Source organism: Eurypyga helias, unplaced genomic scaffold (genome assembly GCF_000690775.1).
Source record: "Eurypyga helias isolate BGI_N326 unplaced genomic scaffold, ASM69077v1 scaffold3713, whole genome shotgun sequence".
NCBI lineage: Eukaryota > Metazoa > Chordata > Aves > Eurypygiformes > Eurypygidae > Eurypyga > Eurypyga helias.
The window spans coordinates 79,795-101,167 of record NW_010242990.1 but is presented as its reverse complement, the minus strand read 5'-3'; the positions used below and the strand labels follow the sequence as shown (position 1 = coordinate 101,167).

General features: G+C 42.2%; 1 protein-coding gene across 1 annotated transcript in view; it reads left to right on the top strand.

Moving 5' to 3' along the window:
• GLI3 (GLI family zinc finger 3) overlaps window positions 1-21,373 on the top strand; it is a 70,874-nt gene that overhangs the window by 13,198 nt on the left and 36,303 nt on the right. Inside the window, exons 4-6 of the mRNA XM_010149243.1 lie at window positions 2,287-2,488; window positions 19,167-19,383; window positions 20,856-20,972. Coding sequence (XP_010147545.1) covers window positions 2,287-2,488; window positions 19,167-19,383; window positions 20,856-20,972 — 536 coding nt within the window. The remainder of the gene's footprint in view (window positions 1-2,286; window positions 2,489-19,166; window positions 19,384-20,855; window positions 20,973-21,373) is intronic.

The window sequence follows — 21,373 nt, the reverse complement described above, 5'->3', positions numbered from 1 at the left end:
TCACAAGAGAGGGAGCTGTGCTTTTCCCCTCTGAGCGTCTCCACTGCCTTCTGTTGGCACAATGAGGTCTGTGCCCATCAGTTTGAGGAAAACAACAGGTTCATAATTATGAAAAACATGACTGCCAACAGTTGCTGTCGTACATAGCATACCATTAGGAGGGCTGGTAGTAAGAAATGAGCTAGCAGTGCTTGAGTAACATCTCATTTTGCTGGTCAGCCAATGTCTAGCAGGTCTTCCTTGTCCCCTTCACTTGCTGTTTAACCAGGAACACCTGTACTTAGCTATCCCCTGGTGAAACGACCGTATTCACCTCTAACACACTTGAATTGTATCCTCAGCTGAGCCAAATTACGTTACCACTACTGACTTCAGAGGTGGTGTTCTCATCTGTGCTGGCTGAACAGTCAGCAGAGGAGAGTGGTGGATGAAAGATGTAAGTGCAAAGTATTACTATTTTTGTTTTACCAAGACACATATCTTGTATTCCCTTACTAAATATGTTGCAGCTTCTTATAGCTGCTGATAATGGTTTGGTTTCATTTTAGCACAAATCAGAGGTTTCTGCCTTTGAAACAGAAGCAGCACAGCACTAATAAAATACTGAGCAGATGCAGTACCATAGCAAGCTCATATAAAGAAGATAAAACAGGTTACATAAAATAACATGTAGCTTTTAGGAAGAAATAAATGGCTATGCCTAAGTTTTAAATGATGAATCAAGAGCGTGAATATTCATTAAAAGACCTAAGCAGTATGGGCTAAGGCCTATGGTGGGGAAAGAGCACAAAGGAAAAAAGCTATGTATTAGCCAGGTGCCAAAGAGAATTGACACCCATGTTGGCCAGCTGAGGCAAATCTGATCACAGATTAAGGTGAGGACTGTAGACAGAGATCAGATCACACAGTCCCAGCAGCAATACAGTGGCAGCTTTTAATACCAGATGAAGATCTTGGATGTTACACACAGAAAGAAGGGCAACTCAGTCAGGTGTGTAAAGAAAAACATAACGGAAGATTCTAATCCAGCTCTGTCCTTCAGATGAGTCCAACTGGAGTCACTTGGGCTCTTCTCCTGGTTAAGGTGAGGCATGTAAGCTTAAATACCCTGCTGGAAATGGCACCAAGAGGTGAGCAAGAATTATGAAAGGCAGACCTGTAATGGAGACTTGTACCAACTGTGAATTATTAGCAAGTTACAGAGAATGTCAGGGACTCTGGGAGAAGCAGCTGTAGAGTAGGCATCACATTCTAGACCTGCATTATCCCTGTCAGGATCATTAGGACTCAGTTCTTTACTACAGGTTAAAGGAGTTGAAAAGGTAGAAGTGATGGTACTGTTAAAGGAAATAATTCAGTATGCAGTGGAGAAGCCAATTCTCTCCTTCTTGATCTCAACTGAGATTAAAAAAAATAAAAGGAAGAAATTTAAGGTGATATATTGTACATCTGCAGAGAGTAAACAGGACTGCAGAGCGTTGGGGTGACATGGGAAAATAAACCAGAAGAGGTTTTTGGGTTTTTTCAGAGTAGCACAGAAAATTCAGAAGTATATTATGTATTATTTAAATGGTATCTGTATGGTCGCCTTCTCTTCACTGCTTTGAAAACCTTAATCTCTGGTTTTAAAGAAATATGGCAATTTTAGTCCCCTGTACACCCCAACCCAAGAACATCATGATATCCCGGACAAATTCAAATAAAGCCTACTGTTTCTCAGTCTAATGCCGTGAATGTCAATTTGAGTTCTGTTGATAGAGCTGGCTTTTATAGTGGGGTTTTTTAGCCCTGATTTTTAGTTTTCTATCAAGTATCAACAGGCAGAATGAGTCAACAGAGGAAAAGCTGTCCCTTCATTCCTACACTGCATTTTACAAGTTCAGCTTTGGCTGTATGTATTAAAGTGATGCGGGTTTGGGTTTGCTGGTAGCCCAGATCTGAACCACACTCTCATTGCTCATGGTTGAATTAATGATGTGAATGTCTAAGAAGCCATCAGATTCATAAATCATCAGAAATGAGAGGGATAACTCATAAAAGTCTTTTCCTTTTGTTTAGCAATTTATCATTTTGCTTGCACATTAATAAACAGAGCTCCCCTGAGGTAAGCTACAGGAAGATAGATTTTTCTTCCTAATTTTTCTCAATCGTAGCCAGTAGATCACAAGTGGAGAGAGTGGGCTTGTCACAGCATGTTGGTGTCTTGCGAGTCTCTCTGCCCATCACTAATAACAAATAAATGCGATTAAGTACGCTGGTGGTTAATTATTTGTGTTTACATAACAGGCGCCAGGTTTCCGAGTCCGAGACTGTCAGCTAGACCAAGCCGAAAGCGTACGTTGTCCATATCCCCCCTGTCTGATCACAGCTTTGACCTTCAGACCATGATACGGACATCTCCCAATTCCTTGGTCACGATTCTCAATAATTCTCGTAGCAGTTCCTCAGCCAGTGGTTCATACGGCCACTTATCTGCAAGTGCAATAAGGTAAGAATAGCATTTTCTACCTATATAGTGTGTTTTCATTTCTGTGTCATACAAACACACAAATGTGACTGTGTACTCACACGATCAAGTACCTGTTTTGTTTTGTGAGTATGTGTATTTTGCAGTTTCTGTAATGTATGTTCACTGGAGCTTAAAGTACAAAATACTTTTTTTCTTGCTCAGAAAGGTCACCGTAGTGGACTTTTTGGCATATTATTGTCCAGTGCAGGTAATATTCCACCTGACCATCAGTAATGGGGTGTAACACTGATGTAACATGGTATTCCTGTGCTCAGGAATCTGTTTTCAGAGCAAAAGCTCTAAATTAGCTTTAAGGACTTAAATCACTCGGGGTCTTCTGGCCATAGATATAATGGCCAATGAAATGTTCCTACATTACAATCATGAGAGAGTAAAGCAGGCACATGTGGTACTGGTCAATTAAAATGTTTGACTTGAACTTCTTGGCATTCATCTCCCAATTCTTTTTCTTCCATATTTCAGTTTGCATATTGAAAGATTGGACTTTCTGTGGCTAAGTTACTTTTTTTTTTTGCTACTCGGGAAATACTATTAGCACTCAATATCATCAGAAATGCTGTGATTTTCACTGGCAGTTTCACTTGCATGTGCAAGGAAACGGCACAAAATGGTGGTTCTGTATGCAGAAGAGCAGAGTACCAAGGGAGGAGGTGGGCAGAAGTTGTGCAGGAAAGGGAAGCAGACAGCGAGAAGGGGAGGTAACAAAAGCAAAAATGTCAAAAAAAAGGAAGTGGAAGAAAATTAAGAGAAGCAACAGTGAAAACGGATATGCAACTGCAGAGCATTCTTGTATTTGTGACATTGCTATATGTTAATTGAGAAAAGCTCCTTTGGTATTAAAAAAACCCCAAAACCTGGCCTCTCCAAAGTCTCAGAAAATAATGGGTTTGTATTTATGGGACTCAAAAAGCGTTGTTGGTCCCTGGCTTAAAAACAGCCTCCACCTTCAATTTGCAGTGAGGCAAAGGAGCAAGTCCCCACAGCAGTTTCTTGAGTTCTAAAAGACCCGGTTTTGGCAAGGCTCAAACATGCCTCTCCAGCAAAAATGACACATTTAAACTTCAAAACCTGGCTGTGGGGATTTGCACGTTTGGAGAAAACGGAGCATGCAACTGGTGTGTTAGAAACCATGAGCCTGCCAGACTTTGAAAGTGACAGCACTGTAAATATTTGCTATTGGTACCAGTGCTGTTGGGTTTTTTTAAGCACTCCTTTTAAATAGTTGTGTACATTGTGCTGATGTACCATGGAGTAACTCCATGAATAACCATGGAGTATTTCACAGGTATGATTTCATAGCTGTGCAATACACCTCTCCAGTCTGTGTAACCACAGTCCCAATTACAAGGCTCCATAATGTGGAAAGTGATGTATTTCAACAGCTAGCAGCAGTTTTGGACCACATCTGTTAAATACATATACTGTGTGGAGGTGTACTATCCCCACTGTCGTTAGGATGGGATGGCACTTCATGTTCTAACCTCCTTTTCCAGTGCCTGTAAGTTAGTGAAAGCAAATAATGCATGCAAGTTGGCATAATCTCTTTAGTGGATTAAGTTTTCCTTCCTTTTACTCTTCCTTCACAGCTGGAAGTGGTTGGTATATGTTTTTGACATAGAATCCCACACCTTAGGGCCATCCCTGCAAAGCTGGAGTCAGATGAATAGTTTTGTTGAAGACAGTTGAGGCGCTGGAGCGAGTTACGGGCTCAGACAGGGTAAGGGTGCTAAGGAGTAGAACAGTGAGTCTTGGAACTGGTGTCACTGAAGAAAGCAAGGCTTGTGTGACTGAGCCTGTGGTTGACTGAAGCTTTCAGCAGTTCCTGGCCATACTTTCCAGGAATGCATAATCCAAAATTTCACACTATTTTGATAGCTAGCTCTTTTCCCAGCTTTGCAACTCACTCCTGTTGATGTCTTTTAACTTCTCCCAGGTGCACCTGTCTATAAAAGAGTTACACCAAAATAAACAGTGACGTAAGTTACTAAACCCAAGACACATTTAATTGCTTTCGTAAGTTCCAAGACTAAATAGCAACAAGACTATCTGTAAAACTTAATTGATTGCTATTCATGAAGTGATACATTCAGCACAAGAACTGCAGTACTGAATCAAAGTGTAGATTCATCCCATTTGATATTCTGACTACAACACTGATCAAAGTATAGAAAAAACTTTTCCTTGTGTGAAATCCCAGCTTCTGAAAACTTGCAGGTAAATCTCAGGGGAGTTGCTGCATGGCCACTAAGTGGAATTGCAAGACAGGAAGAATTTGAATTTTAGGAAATAATCAGTAGCATGAACTGTGCTTAACATTACACAATACTTTTACATATTGTTTCCAATCACTTCTAACTTAGCCCAGATAGTTTACACTTGGCGGCATTTTTCATGGAAGATACTAACTAATACTGAGTATTTCCAAAAAGCATCAGCATAGTTATTAATTTGTCAGAATGAAGTTAGGGAAGGAGAGACTTTCCTGTACAAACTAAAAGACCTCTTGCTACCTTTTCATTGAAAAACTAAAATTTGCCAGATATGTTGCCTAGATGCTGTAGATGTGATCTTTGCTGTTCTAGAGAAATTGTCCCTTTCAGCCAAGTGATAAGCCCTTAAGAGTTTTCTGTCACCATGTGTTAAATAGACTAAGCATTCAGCATATTCCAGTCCAGGGCCCACAGAGAAGAAGAATCTTTCCCTGCAGCTTCAGATCTGGTCAATCTGGTACCTCCTCAGGAAGCTTGCTGGGGGCTAAGCTGTTTGCCAAGCCATCACAGCCTTCCCTGAACATCAAAAAGAAAGTAGTCTTCAGAGGAGACAGGAGTCAGACCAGGAACTGTCCAGGTTCAGCAAGGTGGGACAAAAGGCTTTTGTATAACACGACGGGGCTGGGGAAGGGTCTGGAGCACAAGTCCTGTGACGAGCAGCTGAGGGAGCTGGGGGTATTTAGCTGGGAGGAGACTCAGGGGAGACCTGATGGCTCCCTACAGCTCCCTGAAAGGAGGTTGTACTGAAGTGGGTATGTCAGTCGGTCTCCTGAATAACAGGTGATAAGACAAGAGCAAATGGCCTCAAGTTGCACCAGGGGAGGTTTAGATTGGATATTAGTAAAAACGTCTTGACTGAAAGGGCTGTCAATCATGGGAATGGGCTGTCCAGGGAGGTGGTTGAGTCACCATCCCTGGAGATATTTAAAAGACATGATGTGGTGCTTAGGGACATGGTTTTGAGGTGGGCTTGGCTGTGTTAGGTTAAGGGTTGGACTCAATGATCTTAAAGGTCTTTTTCAACCTAAATGATTCTATGATTCAGTAGGATTTCTCTGGGAGAGAAAAAGCTGCAAAATAAAGCATGCAGAGGCTGGTCGTTGAGGAGAATGAAGGTACTGCCCCCTTGTGATTGTGCTTTCATGCCATCTGTAATTCAGGGTTGCACACTTTTTTTTCACAGGGCCTGTGCCTGCTTCAGTGCACAGGCTGAACATCCTCAGGGCCACAAGATCCTACCTGTTCTCTCCCAGCCAGCTGTAACAGAGGAAGGAGCCTCCTACCTTGTTGTTTACTGCCTGGAGGGCAGCCCCTGCTCTTGCAACACAGACCCAGCCTGATGCTGGACAAACTGAACTAGTCAGAAGTGACCCCCAGGTGCATACAGGTTATCTTCTGGAGGCTCAGCCTAACAGTTTAATTCTGCAGAGGAGCTGAATTGCTCACAGCCATGGCTTGAAGCTACCAACAGCTGTTTTGAATGTTTCATGTTAACTAGCCAGAGTGATGAGGTCTCCATGTCTGAAATTGGGGGGCCGCAGTGAGTGGCACTTTATTTCTTAGTCTTTCTTTGATTCACATGCCTGTGCAAAACAAGAGTCCTTCACCTCAGAGGGAGGCTGAAAGCATTAATGTTTTGTGAAGCACTTAGAACGTACAGTGATGAGCACAGTCGAGAAGCTCAGGTGGGTATCGGTAGTTATGTATTCACCGAAGATTTAAATACAACGGAAGGCCCGTGGGCAATACTCTGGGCAAGGAGAAGAAGAATATCAGTGTTTCTCACTGAAGACTATTGTGCATCTTCTGCACTGAATGAGCTATGAATCCTTCAGGGGGAAAAAAGGGTGCGTGGTCATGTAATTAAAGGCTGGTGAGCGAGCATATGAGGATGTGGGCAGGTTTAGTTCTGGCATGTTTGATTTTGCAGGCTCATTGCTCTCTTAATGCATTTTTGCAGAGGTACCTCTTGTGTTAAAAAAGTGTCTCCAGGACTTGCCTGGTCTTTGCATTGGCTAAAAAAAAGTACATCCTCTGGCTAAAAGATTGCATCCCATTCTTCACACACCTTTTTGGCATAGGACCCACTATATGAGCACTGTGGGACGTTGAGTATGAAATCAAATGAAAGGAGCCACGTTCTGGGCTGTGTTTTCACAGAGCCGAGCACAGAAGAGCTCTGGTCCTTGACATGGGTACTACTGCAGTTTGAATAATAAATAATAATAGTTTAGCACAATCCAGATAGGGCTTGACTTGGCGGGTGCTTTGTCACTGTCAGCTGGCAGCGTAATGCTGTATCCTGACTACTGGCTGCATACTTGAAAAGAAGACGTCGCTCCTGCTGACAGTTAATAGTGGATCTCCTTTAGCACACCAGGTAGAGCTTCTATTTTGTGCATTTGAAAACACCTGGTTTAGGTCTCAGCTGGGAGAGATTATACAGAAAGGAGGCGTATGAAATAGCATCAAATGAGGATAATCCTTCATTTGACATTTACCCGTTTGGTTACCTGCCTCAGTCCTGCAGTGCAGCACCCCTGCTATTAATCTTTTGTCAGGATGTACTTAATGTTATATCTGCTACCTGTGACAATTATTAGACTTCACACTTCACGAGCACTTCTTGTTGAGAGGCGTCGTGGCCTAGAGTGTGTATAGAGGAGGTAATCACTTCCCATGATATGAAGGGTAGCAATTCAAAACCTTTATAAAAGATTAGCTGGTCTTTAATAAACACCGTAGGTTGGGACTTCATGTTCTATATAATCTGAAATTCAGAACCTCTGTATTTTTCTAGTCTCAGCAGCTCTACAATACCAAATTTACAAAGTCAGTGTTCAGAAAATGAGCTGAATTCCCTGTCAGCTACAAGGTGTTTAAAGCAGGAGTAGTTTCACCTAACACAAGAGACTTTCCTTGGGTTTAGGCAGATACTGCAAATACTTCTTAGCCATCCCATAACATGTTAAAATTCCATTTCATGTGAGCCCTTTGGGATCTTCTCCAAAGTTTGAAAGAAACTGAGGAAGCACAACAGCACTTTTTTTTTCCTCAGGCTGTGCTCCTGCTTCCCTGATGTCATCAGAACAGGAAGGAGCAATTAACATAGTGTGGTTAATTACAGCCAGATCTTGGTTGTGCTGGTTCACGTTGGTTTGCTCTGGGCTGATCTGAAGCTGAGCATCAGGGAATGGTGGTGAGGATACTTTCACAAAGAGTGCTAGCAAAGCCAGCGAGGAAGACGGGTCTATGTTTCTGCAAGGGGGTACTGGATTCTCAGGATTTCCTCATCTCATATAAACTCCTTGTATAAAGATTTTATTGTGTAATTAGTCAGTGCCCTCCTCTCTGAACTGCATTATATCTAGATACAAGTGATTGTGTATTAATTTCTCCAGTTTCCCTTTGCGAACATGGAGAGAAAAGCAAAGATAAAAACAAAACCAGAGTTAAGATACACAAATGAAAGTGTAAGTTTATCACAGAGAAAAGTGAAAGTATCTCCAGCAGAGAGCTCAACAGTGTAATTATGCACTGTATAAAAATGCAAAGAGTATCCTTTTATCAGGTTTAAATTATCCAGTTCTTGAATCTCATAGTTACAAGACAGGGAGCCCTCATGTTCTCAGTCTTGCTTCTTTATTCAATATTTTATATATTCTTATTATGTCTCCTCTTATTCATCTTCTTTCTGAGGCAAGTGGTTGTTCTCAGTCCGCTCTTTAGCGAGTTCTTGCATTGTCATTTCTGCTGATGCTGTCTGAAGCAGTCCCCCTGTACTACATGCAGTAACATTCCAGAAGAGGACCAGCAATTCAAAGGCACCGTGATTTTCCATGTTCTGTTTCACGTTCCATTTGTCTTAATGTGTTTTTGCTATAGCGTCACATTGATCAAATTTTCATTCCGCCTTTGAATTGTGCATTGACACAAGCAAGTGCTTCTCTGGAGTTGGCTCAGCTAATATGGAACCAGTAGTTCTGACTCCCCTTCACTACTGACACACATCTTACTACCAGTATTGCTCATTCAGCTAGCATACTTGGCTGTATAGATAACCTCTTAGCTCTTCAACATGACAAATAATTTTGGCATACATGCAGATTTCAGTTTTTCATGGCTTGTCTCCACACCCAGGTAGCTGACACAAAAAGAAGACGCCTTCTGAGAATTTGTATCTAACTTTCACTGAAAACCAACTGTGTAATTCTTACCTTAGACTGTAAGAGTTCAGTTTGTGTATTTATGTAATTAAATCTGTGTAGAAGGACATAATCGAATGCTGCTCAGTGAAATGAGTCTTAAAAAGGACATGCTTAGAGCAGAACTGGTAGAACACAGTATATTCCGCAATGTTTTGCAAGAAGCTCTTTAAGATAAAACGTGCAGGATAAAAAGTGTGTTAATTCTGTGAGCATGACAGGTGTTTTGCTGGTGTATTATCACTCTTACTGGGATCTGCCTAAGTGAGATGCAAAGCTTTTCTTATGTTGGAAGATCTCCAGTTAATTGCATGTAGTATGTTGTAAATGAAGGCGTAGTTCAGACTTAGTTCAGGCCGAGTCAAATTTGGACGAGGTGTAACCCCACTGAAATGGGTCCTATTATAGGCGCATCCCATATGTGCAGCACAGGGCTTTATTCTTCATGGTCTTGTACTGTGTATGGTTAATCTAAAGAAGGGAATATAATGCTCTATCATGCCATAATAGCTTCATTTTATACCCTCTTTCAAGAAGTGTGAATGGCAGAGAAGTGCTACAAAGGGAATAAAAATGGAATTCGTCAGTGCTACAGAAAGTTGCATCTAATTCAGGCTCTGTTGAAATGCAGTTCTGCAGCCAGCCTCCTGTAGAAAGCTCATATAGGATGGTGACATACCAGGAGATAGTTTTGCAGATTACCTTCGTCTTGCATTAAAAAGTGGTGGATGTTTTTAAGCACAAATGGCAAGATTTCTGCCTTCAGAAAGCATATAAAGTAAGAAGTCAAGCAACATAAAGAACGTAGACTGTGCAGGTGCATGTTTCATGCACATTTGCATGTACAGATACACATACATACTCGTGTGATTATGCATGTATGCCTGTACCTGTGTATGTCACGGATCTTGTAATTAAAAGTCAGTTTGAAGCAACTTGTCCCAGACCCGTTCAGTGTTAATCAAAGACTTTAAAGTCACTGGACCCAGTACATTACTAATTCCAGGAAAGTTCTGGAGCCAAGAGGAGTGTGCTGGAGTTTAACACTTCATTACTTCATCTTCAGACCCTAAAAGCAAATATTAATTAGCACTTTCCATGTAATTAATCATGCCAGTTTTAGAAACCCAAGAAGGCTTTTAGCCATGAATTTAATTCAAAATTATGTTTGCCAGAAGCGTCCTGAGCTTGCATGGAGGGAGCACAGATGAATTACGCAAGGTAGCGTTAACATAAAGTCCAGTTAGGATACTAAGGCTTCCTGAACAGGAATATCCCAGCGAGAAGGACAAAGCTGTCAATTCTGTTTGAGCACATAAGGTTAATCAGCACGGCTCTGTTGCTCTCAGTGAAACTATTCCATTTAACTCCAGTGCATGGCAACGTATTCATGAAGGAAAATTTCACCTAGCCTAGCAGATAAAACAGAATAGGTAATATAGTAAGATGGAGAGAAAGTACAAACCACAGTGTCTGTTAATTTTAAACTGGTAATGGAAAAGTGAAAAAAGAGGCAACGATGCAGGTGAGTTAAATGCAATTGTAAAGTGATTACTATTATCTGATGAAAACTGAAAAAAGTAGTATCATATGTGCTACAGATGCAGGTGAGTTAAATGCAATTGTAAAGTGATTACTACTTTTTTCAGTTTTCATCAGATAATAGTATCATATGTGCTACGCTATTAGATGCAGATCTGTCTCTTCACAAAGTCAGTTAGATGACTTCTCAGTGAGTTATAATGAAACGTGTCAACATTACACATGCAGAAGGATATTCGTGAAACCTAGTCAGTTTTGAAAAATTCTTTGAAAGGATTTCAAGTCTCATACCTGCCTTTACGATCACACCACACGTCTGGTTTCACAGGCACCGCTAGATATTGTTTCCTCCTGTGCTTAGGTGACAAGCCATGATCTGCGTGATCTACGCAAAGCTCGGCATCGTCAGGTAGAAAGTAGAGGAAAAAGGACAGGATGTAAAACAAAACTCTTTCATATTACTGAGTATGTTACATATATGGTGGGTAAAATGCTCCAAACAGAAGTGCATTTTTAAAGTCTCCCTTCCTGGGACACCATTTGTTTTTCATTTTGCATCTAAGGTACCTGAAGCAGTACATTCCACAGGTACATTCCACAGATCTGTTCAGGGCTGCGAGGTGGCCGAGTGCATTGTCGCTCCTGCGACCTGAGCAGTTTGTCAGCAGTCACTCTTGCTGGCTGTTTCCATCAGGAGCAGAAGTAGATGACAGAGTTGGAAACTTCCTTTTATTCACTCTTGTTTGTTTACAAAGAACATACTTGAATTCCTGTTTCCCTCAAATCAAACAACAGGAGATAGTTTTCTTACGTGATATTCCTGGCTGCTGCTTCTCTTCCAGATCCTGTCCAAGCAAAACTCATTTCTTTCAGGGCTTTCTCTCTTCTGCATCCCTTTGGGGTCAAACTACGAGTCTGTCCTGTGGACTGTCCACAGCTTTCCACATCCGACTATGCAATATTCCTGGCTGCATATGGTACATACACCTAGTTCCATCAAAATATATCCATAAACTTCCACGTATGAAATCAACTTACGCAGACCCCCTCAGCACCCACAGCTCTGCTCCCAGCAACCCTTCCATACATCCCATGTTTTGTACAGTGGCTCCTACATGTCAGTTTACTGTGGGATGAATCAAGCTGTTTCGTACATTACTACTTACAAAAAAGAGCATCTGAGCATGTTTTCACAGGTTTTGCTCACTGTTAACTAATTATGACTTGTATTATGACTTAATTCAGTCAAGATGGCAATACCTGCACAGCCCGGGTTTTAGGACAGCACTTAAGGCCTTGCTGCAGGCAGTCCCTCCTCAGAAGCGTTTTGGAGTTATTAGGGGTGCTTTCCTAAAAAACAGCTGGGCACCTTTGTAAAATGGGAAAGGTCCTTGTTTTCCACTTAACCACATTCCTGAACGGTAAATAAGGACATTGATAAATAAAAAATTAAAAGTGAAATCCTGGTCTGGTGCAAGGAAAGGATAAAAACTCCATTGAATTCAGTGAGTCCAGGTATTCAGCCAACGTTATATTAGTGCGTTTCTGCATCCTGGTTTCTCAGTTTCACTTGACCACGGGCTTCAGGCAACTCTTAAGGGAGAGTACGACCAAGTAGTGGCATTTGTACCTCCATGAGCATGAGCTAGAAGGAGCCATAGTCTTGTCCTAATACCTGATGATCAGCTTTATTGTACATAAAGCCAGTCCACCTACAAATTATCTCTTCCTTTGTGAACTGTGGCCCTTTTTGGAAGGGACTTGGATCATTTGGTCTGCCTCGTGTCAGTCACTGGTGGCAAGAGGAAGTGATGGAGACTAGAGAGTGGTCTGGGAGTGCCAGGGCTTTTCCACAAGTTGGAAAGGGCCTGTGTGCCCCTTGCAGTGCAGAATGCACACTCCCTCATGGAGCCCGTGCTTGGGCTGTGAGTGCACCCCCCAGACACCAAAGACCCTTCAGACCAAAGGACCCGAAGCCTTCTCCTGCACAATGGCGTAGATGGAGCCAGTGTGCCTCACTACGACACGTGTTCCTGTACTGCGACCGGTTCTGCACGTTTCATCTCCAGAAAGATGGGAGACCGTTGGGAGGACTACAAGGAAGATCAGGGAAAATGATCAGCAATCTGAAAAATTATACCAGTGAGTTAAAATAGATTTGCCCTATTCATCCAGATTAAAGACAAGAAGACTGGACAGGGAGAGGGTATAGGGATAATTTCAAATACGCAGAGGAGAAAGCAAGGAAGAGACTGGGAAGGGGAAGGCGCGTGATGAGTGCTGAGTAGAATAGCAAACTGCTGGTCTTGAACTGCTGCAGGAAAGATTTAGGCTAGAGAACAGGAAAGAAAACTTTGCTATTGTGAACATAACATTGTTCTATATAAATAAAGATCTCATGAAGAAACAAATCCATCTTTTTCAAATTTAAAAAATAGGACATTTTAAAACGTAAGAAATGTCTCCCTGGGTCAAACTAGAGATGTGGGAAGGGGAAGGCGCGTGATGAGTGCTGAGTAGAATAGCAAACTGCTGGTCTTGAACTGCTGCAGGAAAGATTTAGGCTAGAGAACAGGAAAGAAAACTTTGCTATTGTGAACATAACATTGTTCTATATAAATAAATAAAGATCTCATGAAGAAACAAATCCATCTTTTTCAAATTTAAAAAATAGGACATTTTAAAACGTAAGAAATGTCTCCCTGGGTCAAACTAGAGATGTCAGATACTATCTAGTTACACTGTCTGTCTCTGATGGTGCAAACAGCAGATGCTATTTCAGAAGCACATGAACTCTTCTGACTTCCGTCCTCTCTGTGCTCTCCCAACATCAATAATCATCAGATTAGCGATCCCGAGGCATACACTCTTGCTCGTTTCTTTGAGTTTTTGGACCCGTTTTCTTCGGGCGTGTCTAGTCTGTGATGTGCAGGCTGTGTCTGCCTCCTGGGTGGACTTCCGGAAGTCCACCAATGCTTTTTTAAATGTCTTTTAAGTTGTTCATCTGTGGCTTTCATTGAATGACCCCTAGTTTACATGCTTGAAAGGCTCTTTTCCTAAAACCTTGCAAAGCAGGACCAGAAAAGGGAAAGCACTTGGTGACTTTTGCAAGACTTATGTGCATCAGATCTTTCAGAACTGTGTGTTTTGTGATACAAGGAAAGTGTCTTCACAGTTTCTGTGAAGAAATCTATCATGATACAACGAAACCATCTTCCCAGTATTCACAAAATGTGGATCTCTCCAGCAGCTTTTTGTCAGCCTGTCTCCGTAGACACACCTATGCAATGTATAGGAAAGAAGGAATTTTTCCTGACTTGAATTCACAGCTGTTTTGTGGTAAATTCCACAGCTGTGACCAGAAACTGGATGACCTTGTTAGGAGGACAGCCACAAAGTAGCCACAAGGTTTGGTTTTGATTATAATGTCTGTTTTTCTTCTTCTTGAAGTCTGTTCCTTAAAATTTGATGTGCTCATGTAATTGCAATGTAGTTCACTGCCCTGCTTTACCTCCGGTGAAGGGAGTTTGAGACTTCGCAGAGGAAGAGAAGAGAGAGACAGACAGACAGACTGACAGACAGGCACAGAAGCCCACAGTATGGAAAAATAAATGATACCGCTGATGGGCTTTTCTGTCAGTGTATATGAGTTATTGAATGCTTAAGCTGAAGCATTAGACACTTTTTTTCTAACCCTTATCCCCCAGTAAACTCAACAACTAGAAAAATAACCTGCATATAGTTTATAGTGGCCTTACGTGCATTCATCTTCTTTCTTTTTTCCTTTTCTACTTTCTTTAAGAAAAAAAGTCTGTAACAGAAAGACAAATCAGATTCCCTCCAGTGGTGTAGATTTTCATTTCTCAATAGATAGATGAAAGAAAAAGATTCATAATTCACTTACACTTCTGTGAATCCAAGATTTTTTGGAAGCAACTGGTGTTTTGGAAAACATGAACGATTGGGGCAGGCGTCTTGCATTCTTTTAGTATCTGGACCCCTTGTCTGAAATGCAGCCCCTTTTAGGTACCTTAAAAGAAGCATGATGCAAATCGAAGCCTCTGAAACCACTCATCACTTCTGAAATGCCTGGTCGTTGGTTTCAGAAGTTCTGGATTCTCAAAATTATTTCTTTCAGGTCTTGTTTACCTCCTCTGGGTATGAATTTTAGACAGTTACTGGGCAACACCAGTGCCATCTTGATGCATGCTTCTAAACAGATGTGGCTGGATATTCTTGGCCCGAAAGCAACGTGAGCTTGGTGGGGCCAACCAGAGGACATACGGCTGCCGATCAAGGCAGAGGGATCCCATGTGGTCTGAGGGGACTCAGAGGATTCTTCACACATCCTCTATTCAAGAGTTATTGAACAAAGTGCATTAAAAACTTTGGGAAGGAGGGCAGGAATCCAGGTCTCACCTTCACAAGGGAGCGCTCCGTGCCAGCAACGTTACGAGCTTTGATTTCTTTTTCTTCTTTTCGGCCCACAGCATCAACTTTATTGTCGAGCAGCCTGAATGGTTTCTGAAAGGCAGCGAAGGACCTGCCACCTTCTGTTCTCTTCAGATCCTTTTGATCTTTTCAGATCAGAAAAATTGTCCAGGCTGCCCTGTGACAGCATCTTGCATGGGAGTGACGTTAAACCCAGCCAGGTCATCTTGCCTTATGAAGAGCTCTCTGGAAACAGCTGGGGAGAATTATTTGAACACAGCTATCTGTGCTATTTAAGAAATCAGCCTGGTGGCTGACCCATTGTCACCTTTTCTGAGTACTCCCCTTCGCTGTGCTGGCTATTCCTCTGCTCTCTTATGCTCTTTCCATTCAAGCCTGAGATGTTTGAAGTTTGGAGGTAGAGGGAATGAAGTGCAGGTTGCCAGGCTCTGCAGGAAAATCCTAGTACCTCGGACTCAACCTTTGCTGCTAAGCACGGGGCAAAAAAAAAGTTACTAAAGAAGTAAGGATTCCTCCTTTCCTTAGCACATCTGTCCAGCTGTGTCTTCATGCATCTGCTGCTGGTGTCCCTGTTTTCCACTAAGAGCCACGAGCTAAGATGTGGTCCGTCTCCTCTGTTGTACCCTACAAGTTTGCTTCCTTAGAGGATGGACGAGAGTTTGCAGTGCTTGACTTAGCATCCTCCTTCTGTAGGCTCATACGGTGTTAAAGCAGATGTAGGTAAAGAGGACATCTATATGAGGTAAAATCTGTCCTTTTGATGGAAACCAGTTTTATTTATATAGGGAGGGGAATGGCAATTATACTTAATGTTTAAGCATTTGCACTGTAGTGGTGTAAGGCACCAGTGAAACTAGCTACTGTGTTAAAGCAGAGCTGCTTTTGTCCTTTAGTCAGAAAGGTATTTTGCCATGGGGAGGCATCATTAGAAGGCTGGAGCACCTCTGCTATGACGAAAGGCTGCAAGAATTGAGCTTGTTCAGCCTGGAGAAGAGGAGGCTCTGAGGAGACCTCATTGCAGCTTTCCAGTATCTGAAGGGGCTACAAGGGTGCTGGGAGAGGACTTTTTACAAGGGCCTGTAGTGACAGGACAAGGGGTAACGGGTACAAATTGAAAACAGGGAGGTTTAGATTAGATATCAGGAAGAAATTCTTCCTGGAGAGGGTGGGGAGGCACTGGGACAGGTTGCCCAGAGAAGCTGTGGATGCCCCCTCCCTGGAAGTGTCCAAGGCCAGGCTGGATGAGGCTTGGAGCAACCTGGTCTGGTGGAAGGTGTCCCTGCCCATGGCAAGGGGGGTGGAACTAGATGATCTTTAAGGTCCCTTCCAACCATAACCATTCTATGATTCTGTGATTTTATGATGATCACTTTTTGTATTGCTCTATATGGGGTAGAGTATGCGAGGGAAGGATGCTTGACCAAAAATACCTTATTGACACAGCAGTCTTCTCCCATCTTTGGAGGGACTGAGGAGAGAATATTGCCAAACTCCAGTAAAGTTAAGCGAGCTGCATTAAGTGCAAGTTGTACGTATACATCTTGGGGCTCCTACAGTCCATTTCCTACTCAAGACCAAAGGTTCCTCTTCACCATCCAAGTTCATGAGTCTCTAGTCAGTGGCACCTTAAGAGCCTTCTACTGAGATAACAGTATATTCAGATCACAGTAGTTCCTTCCTGCCCCTCCTGAACTGTTTGGGAGGGATCTCCTGTGCTCTGGCTTTGGATAGGTCCAAAAATGAACGTTAGATGCAGGTGCTCATGTAACTGTAGTCGGAGAGCAGTGATGGGCAGGGTCTGCATCTCTGAGCTGAGGTCTCAGTCACGACTGTGGCTGAATCATAAGTTCATCTTTTTACCATGAAGAATGATCTGAAGAATGGTACCAAAGTTTTGAACCTGGACTTGTAAGATATTGTTGTGTGTGATTAAACACCTAGAAAGGAAAAAAAAACCAACCTATATTTCCAAAGGTTCTGTGTTCTTGGAGCTCCCGGTAAAGTCAGTCCACTTATTATTTATATTTTTTAACTGATTGGGCTGAAGGGTGAGGATGGCCTAGGCACTAACCACTCACAGAGAAATAAAATAATTCATCCAAATCATTTCTGTGTTGTGTGTGTTGCTCTTGGTGAATTTGATAGCATCTTCAGGATGGTGCCGTCTAGTGTTCACAGGGCATGAGATGAACTCACAGTGTATATAGGGAAGCAAAAGATGCCGGGGTACGGTACGGTGGCATTGTTTCAGCCTCGTGTATGACATTGTAATTGTATGTTTTTTAATGAACAGACCAGAGTGGTTACACTTAGTCATGTTTGTTCACTAAAAAGGAAAAGGGGTGTTAAATCATTGTGCTCTTTGATGAATGGCTTGTACACTGAAGAATAAATTGAACAAACTGGCATAGAGCTCAGTGAACATGAAATCAGCTATTAGAAGAAAGCTTGTGAACAAATTCTGAGCCTGATATGCATCTTTTGATTAATGTCCTATCAATCATCCATAGTGGCTACCTTGGCTAAGTCGTGCTGTAATCATTCATGGTTGCTTACAGGAACACTAGCAGGGACTATAAAGCTGCAATAACTGAATATTATTACTGATTTCTCCCTAACTCTTGCTGTGAACAATTACTGTTTTCACTACGTTTCTGCCTGCCTTTATTAAAAAGAATACAATGCAAAATGAAAAGAGAGTTCCTCAAAGACCAGTAAAATTCTCCCAGGGTATTCTTAATGATATTCTGTCCTAAATGGGCAAACTATTGTAATGCAGAGTTCTCACCAGGAATAATAGTAATGTAATCACATTGAAGCTGTCTCTTTATGGATTGTAGTCAGACAGACAAAATGTATAGTCAGATTAATGAACACAGAATTTCTGTAGAATTATACTTAAAACGGTTGAAATTATTTTAGCTCTATTTGTATCGCAGTATTTTCAGTTAATGCACTTAACAGCAACAGCAATTAAGACTCCAGACTGTAAATTTGGATTAAATCCACCCTTTTGTCATTAGAAGAAGCCTTGATCCTTAAAAGGTACTATGCTTGCACCCCTCTTTTTTAAGGCCTAATGCTTTAAATTTGTTTGGCTCTTTTGAACTTTGGTTGTTTGGTGGGTTTTTTTAAAGGGAAAAAAAAAAAGAATACACTTTTTCTTCCTTTTTTTTTTTTTTAACCTTTTATGATTGTAAGTTATTGGCAAATGTTTACGGGAGAGTCTCTTATTTGTGTGTGAAGGTTTAGTTCCACACCATTTATTTCTCGAATGTGACACAAAGAATGCTTTGGCGCTGCCCACAGAATAGGTCCTTAGATGGCAGTGTAATTTACTCAGAAGTCACTGTAGTCTGGGAAATACGGTGAAATAATGAAGTGATGACAGGTATTAACATGCATAATGGGCTTTAATAGACATTTAATGTTGTTTAACTGGAAGAAGGAGAAGTGCTTTCCCATTGGAATATTTCTACATTGAAACTCATTGATCACCAATTTCAGAGGGGAAAGGTTAATCCATCAGTTTCTGTAACCAAACGGCTCTGATGGAAATTCTTTAGGTGACATTCTGGATGAACTGAGCTTTCCATCTTTGCAAACAAATGAGTGATATGACAAGCATGGTGTTCAGAACACATTTAACCAATTGATTTTCTCTCCTCTTGTAATAAGATCTGGAGACATATGAAAGAGCGTAGCATGAGCCAAGATTAAAGGAACTGCTTCATACACGGGAACATAGGGGGACTGCATTATCAATAAAAGTACTATAAAGCATGTAGGCACCCATTCTTTTTCTTTATATAAAGTTTGTTATTGCAATAAATAGCTGTTATTGAACTGCTTGCCTTTTATTTCAGTTTTTCTGAGTTTTATTTCAGTCGTCTTTCTGTGGTTTCCTGGTAAATGTTAGGAAAAAATGTTATGTTTTGTTATGGTATCATTTTTGCACTCACTAGTAAATCCAGGCCAATTCTGGATTTAAAACTGGGATTTATCATCCTTTGGGGCACGAAGAAAGATATGAAGGGGAGGGGGGGACCTGACTTCAATTAATGTAAACACATCCAGTGTATTTTAAAGGTTTAATCTGTACAGTTCCATGCTATAATGACCCTCATCTTTTTCCTCCCTCTTCCCTCCTTTTTCTCCCAAATTCAGCCCTGCTCTGAGTTTCACATACCCTCCTACACCGGTATCCCTCCAGCAAATGCATCAACAAATTATAAGTCGTCAGCAAACCCTAGGTTCAGCTTTTGGACACAGCCCTCCACTCATCCATCCTGCTCCAACTTTTCCTACCCAGAGACCTATCCCCGGCATCCCCAGTGTCCTGAACCCTGTCCAGGTCAGCTCTGGACCTTCTGAGTCCACACAGGTGAGAGGCAAGAAAAGAAATCTTTTCACCCCCTTAATTTAAAAAAGAAATAAATGACATTGTCTTGATGGCAATTAATCACCACTGTCACCGAGACCCTTCGATAACAGTTTTCTTGCACCTATAGCATTTGCAGTCTCTTTATTATAAATCACAGGATTGTGTGCACAGTTTCTGATTGGTAGCGTGCTTTCTGGTCCTCATAAATATTTCAGTGTGCTGCAGCAGCTTTTCATTCCAAACTCTCTCTCCTAGATCTTAAACAGGAACTTAATAGCGGTGGGGAGTAAGAAAAAGGGGAAAACCACATCAAACACAAACATTTTAGAATTTAGCAGCTTCACCTCCAAATCACGCTGACCATAATATACACGGGATGGTATTCTGTTGTCCTGGCACAGGTGTGAGTAACTCGAAGTGAGTAACTCAGTCTGTGAGCAACAAAGAAACTCAAAGGTAGCAGAAAGGTTTGAAGTTGGTGGGTTGGTTTTTTTTTTTTGATGTGTGCAAAATTGGATACTGAGTTTGAATTAATCATTTCAATAAACAAAGGTGCATTCTCAGAAGCTGGGGATGTGCAGCAGTGAATCAGGCCCATAACGTGGAGTTATCACAGTGCGTGGTTTGCCTGTTATTAACTAGTGCTGTTTGTTTCCAGATGACCTGGGATAGGTTATTTGTCAGTCTGGGAGCTGTTTATCTCCTGGCTAGCTTTTACAAATGTAGCAGCAGAACATACTGCTGTAGGAAGCATATTGATTTTTTTGTGGGGTCCATGAGGGTTCAGATATCTCTAAAAGATCTCAGGATTCCTACAAGATCCATTTGCAGGTGTAGATAACAGTGTTCAGTCTAGCACAGCAAGAGAAGAACAAGATTCTCGCCTGTTTATGTCAGCAACGGTTTAGCTATTGACTTGGGAGAATCCAGGACTTCATCTAAGATTTTTCGTCTGAGAGTCCCACACTAGTGTTCAGTTTTTCTTCTATCCACCATTATAATGGGAAATGTGATGAAGGAGCTGAGATCTTGGGTGCAGGTATAAAGGGCGAAACCTTTCCTCTGAGTGTGGAAAAAATACATCTTTTTCTCGTACTGATTCAAACTAGTACACAGTGATTTTGTTTTTTCAAAACTGCCTTGCTGAAGTCATCATCATATAGAAAATTGAGTTCTTCCTACCCCTCCCTGGCCTGACAAAACCAGCATTGGTTTGTAGCAAGGAATTACATCAAACGCCCTCCTTCCTGTTCCCTCCCTGCTCCATTGCAAGGTTGAGTGATGCAGCTCTTCCACAAGTTAATGCTATGTAATTGAAGCACAACGTAATTGCATATCCAGTATAATTAACAGTGTAGCTTCTCCAAATAAAGTGACCAAGCATATGCTGCATATTTCTGTTTGGAGCTACATGTTTATCACAGTCTAATTTTGTCTTTTTTTGGGGGTGGGGGGGGAAATCCTGCCTGCAGCAGAATAAACCCACAAGCGAATCTGCGGTGAGCAGCACTGGAGATCCAATGCACAACAAGCGCTCCAAGATAAAGCCCGACGAGGACCTCCCCAGCCCGGGAGCAGGAAGCGTGCAGGTATGGCGGTCAGCTCGCAGTCAGTAAGCCTTTCATCTCGCTGCTGGAGGGAAAAGGCACCTTGCCTGTAGCCTTCCTGCCCTCGGATGGCCCATCTGCTTGTGCGCACGTGGGCGGCCTCAGCTCCCCGTCGCAAGGGGCTGGTTACAGGGTTAACCATGGGGAGCTGGGGTCGGGGGCTGCGTGGCAGAACGAGGGCAGAGAGGAAGGAGGCTGATGGAGAGGCTCCTCGGATCAGTCCGAGAGCGCTCAACCTTCTGTTCACCATGGAAAAGCGAAATTCTTCCCGCAGAGGGTGGTGAGGCACTGGGACAGGTTGCCCAGAGAAGCTGTGGATGCCCCATCCCTGGAAGTGTCCAAGGCCAGGCTGGGTGCGGCTTTGGGCGAACCGGGCTTGGGGG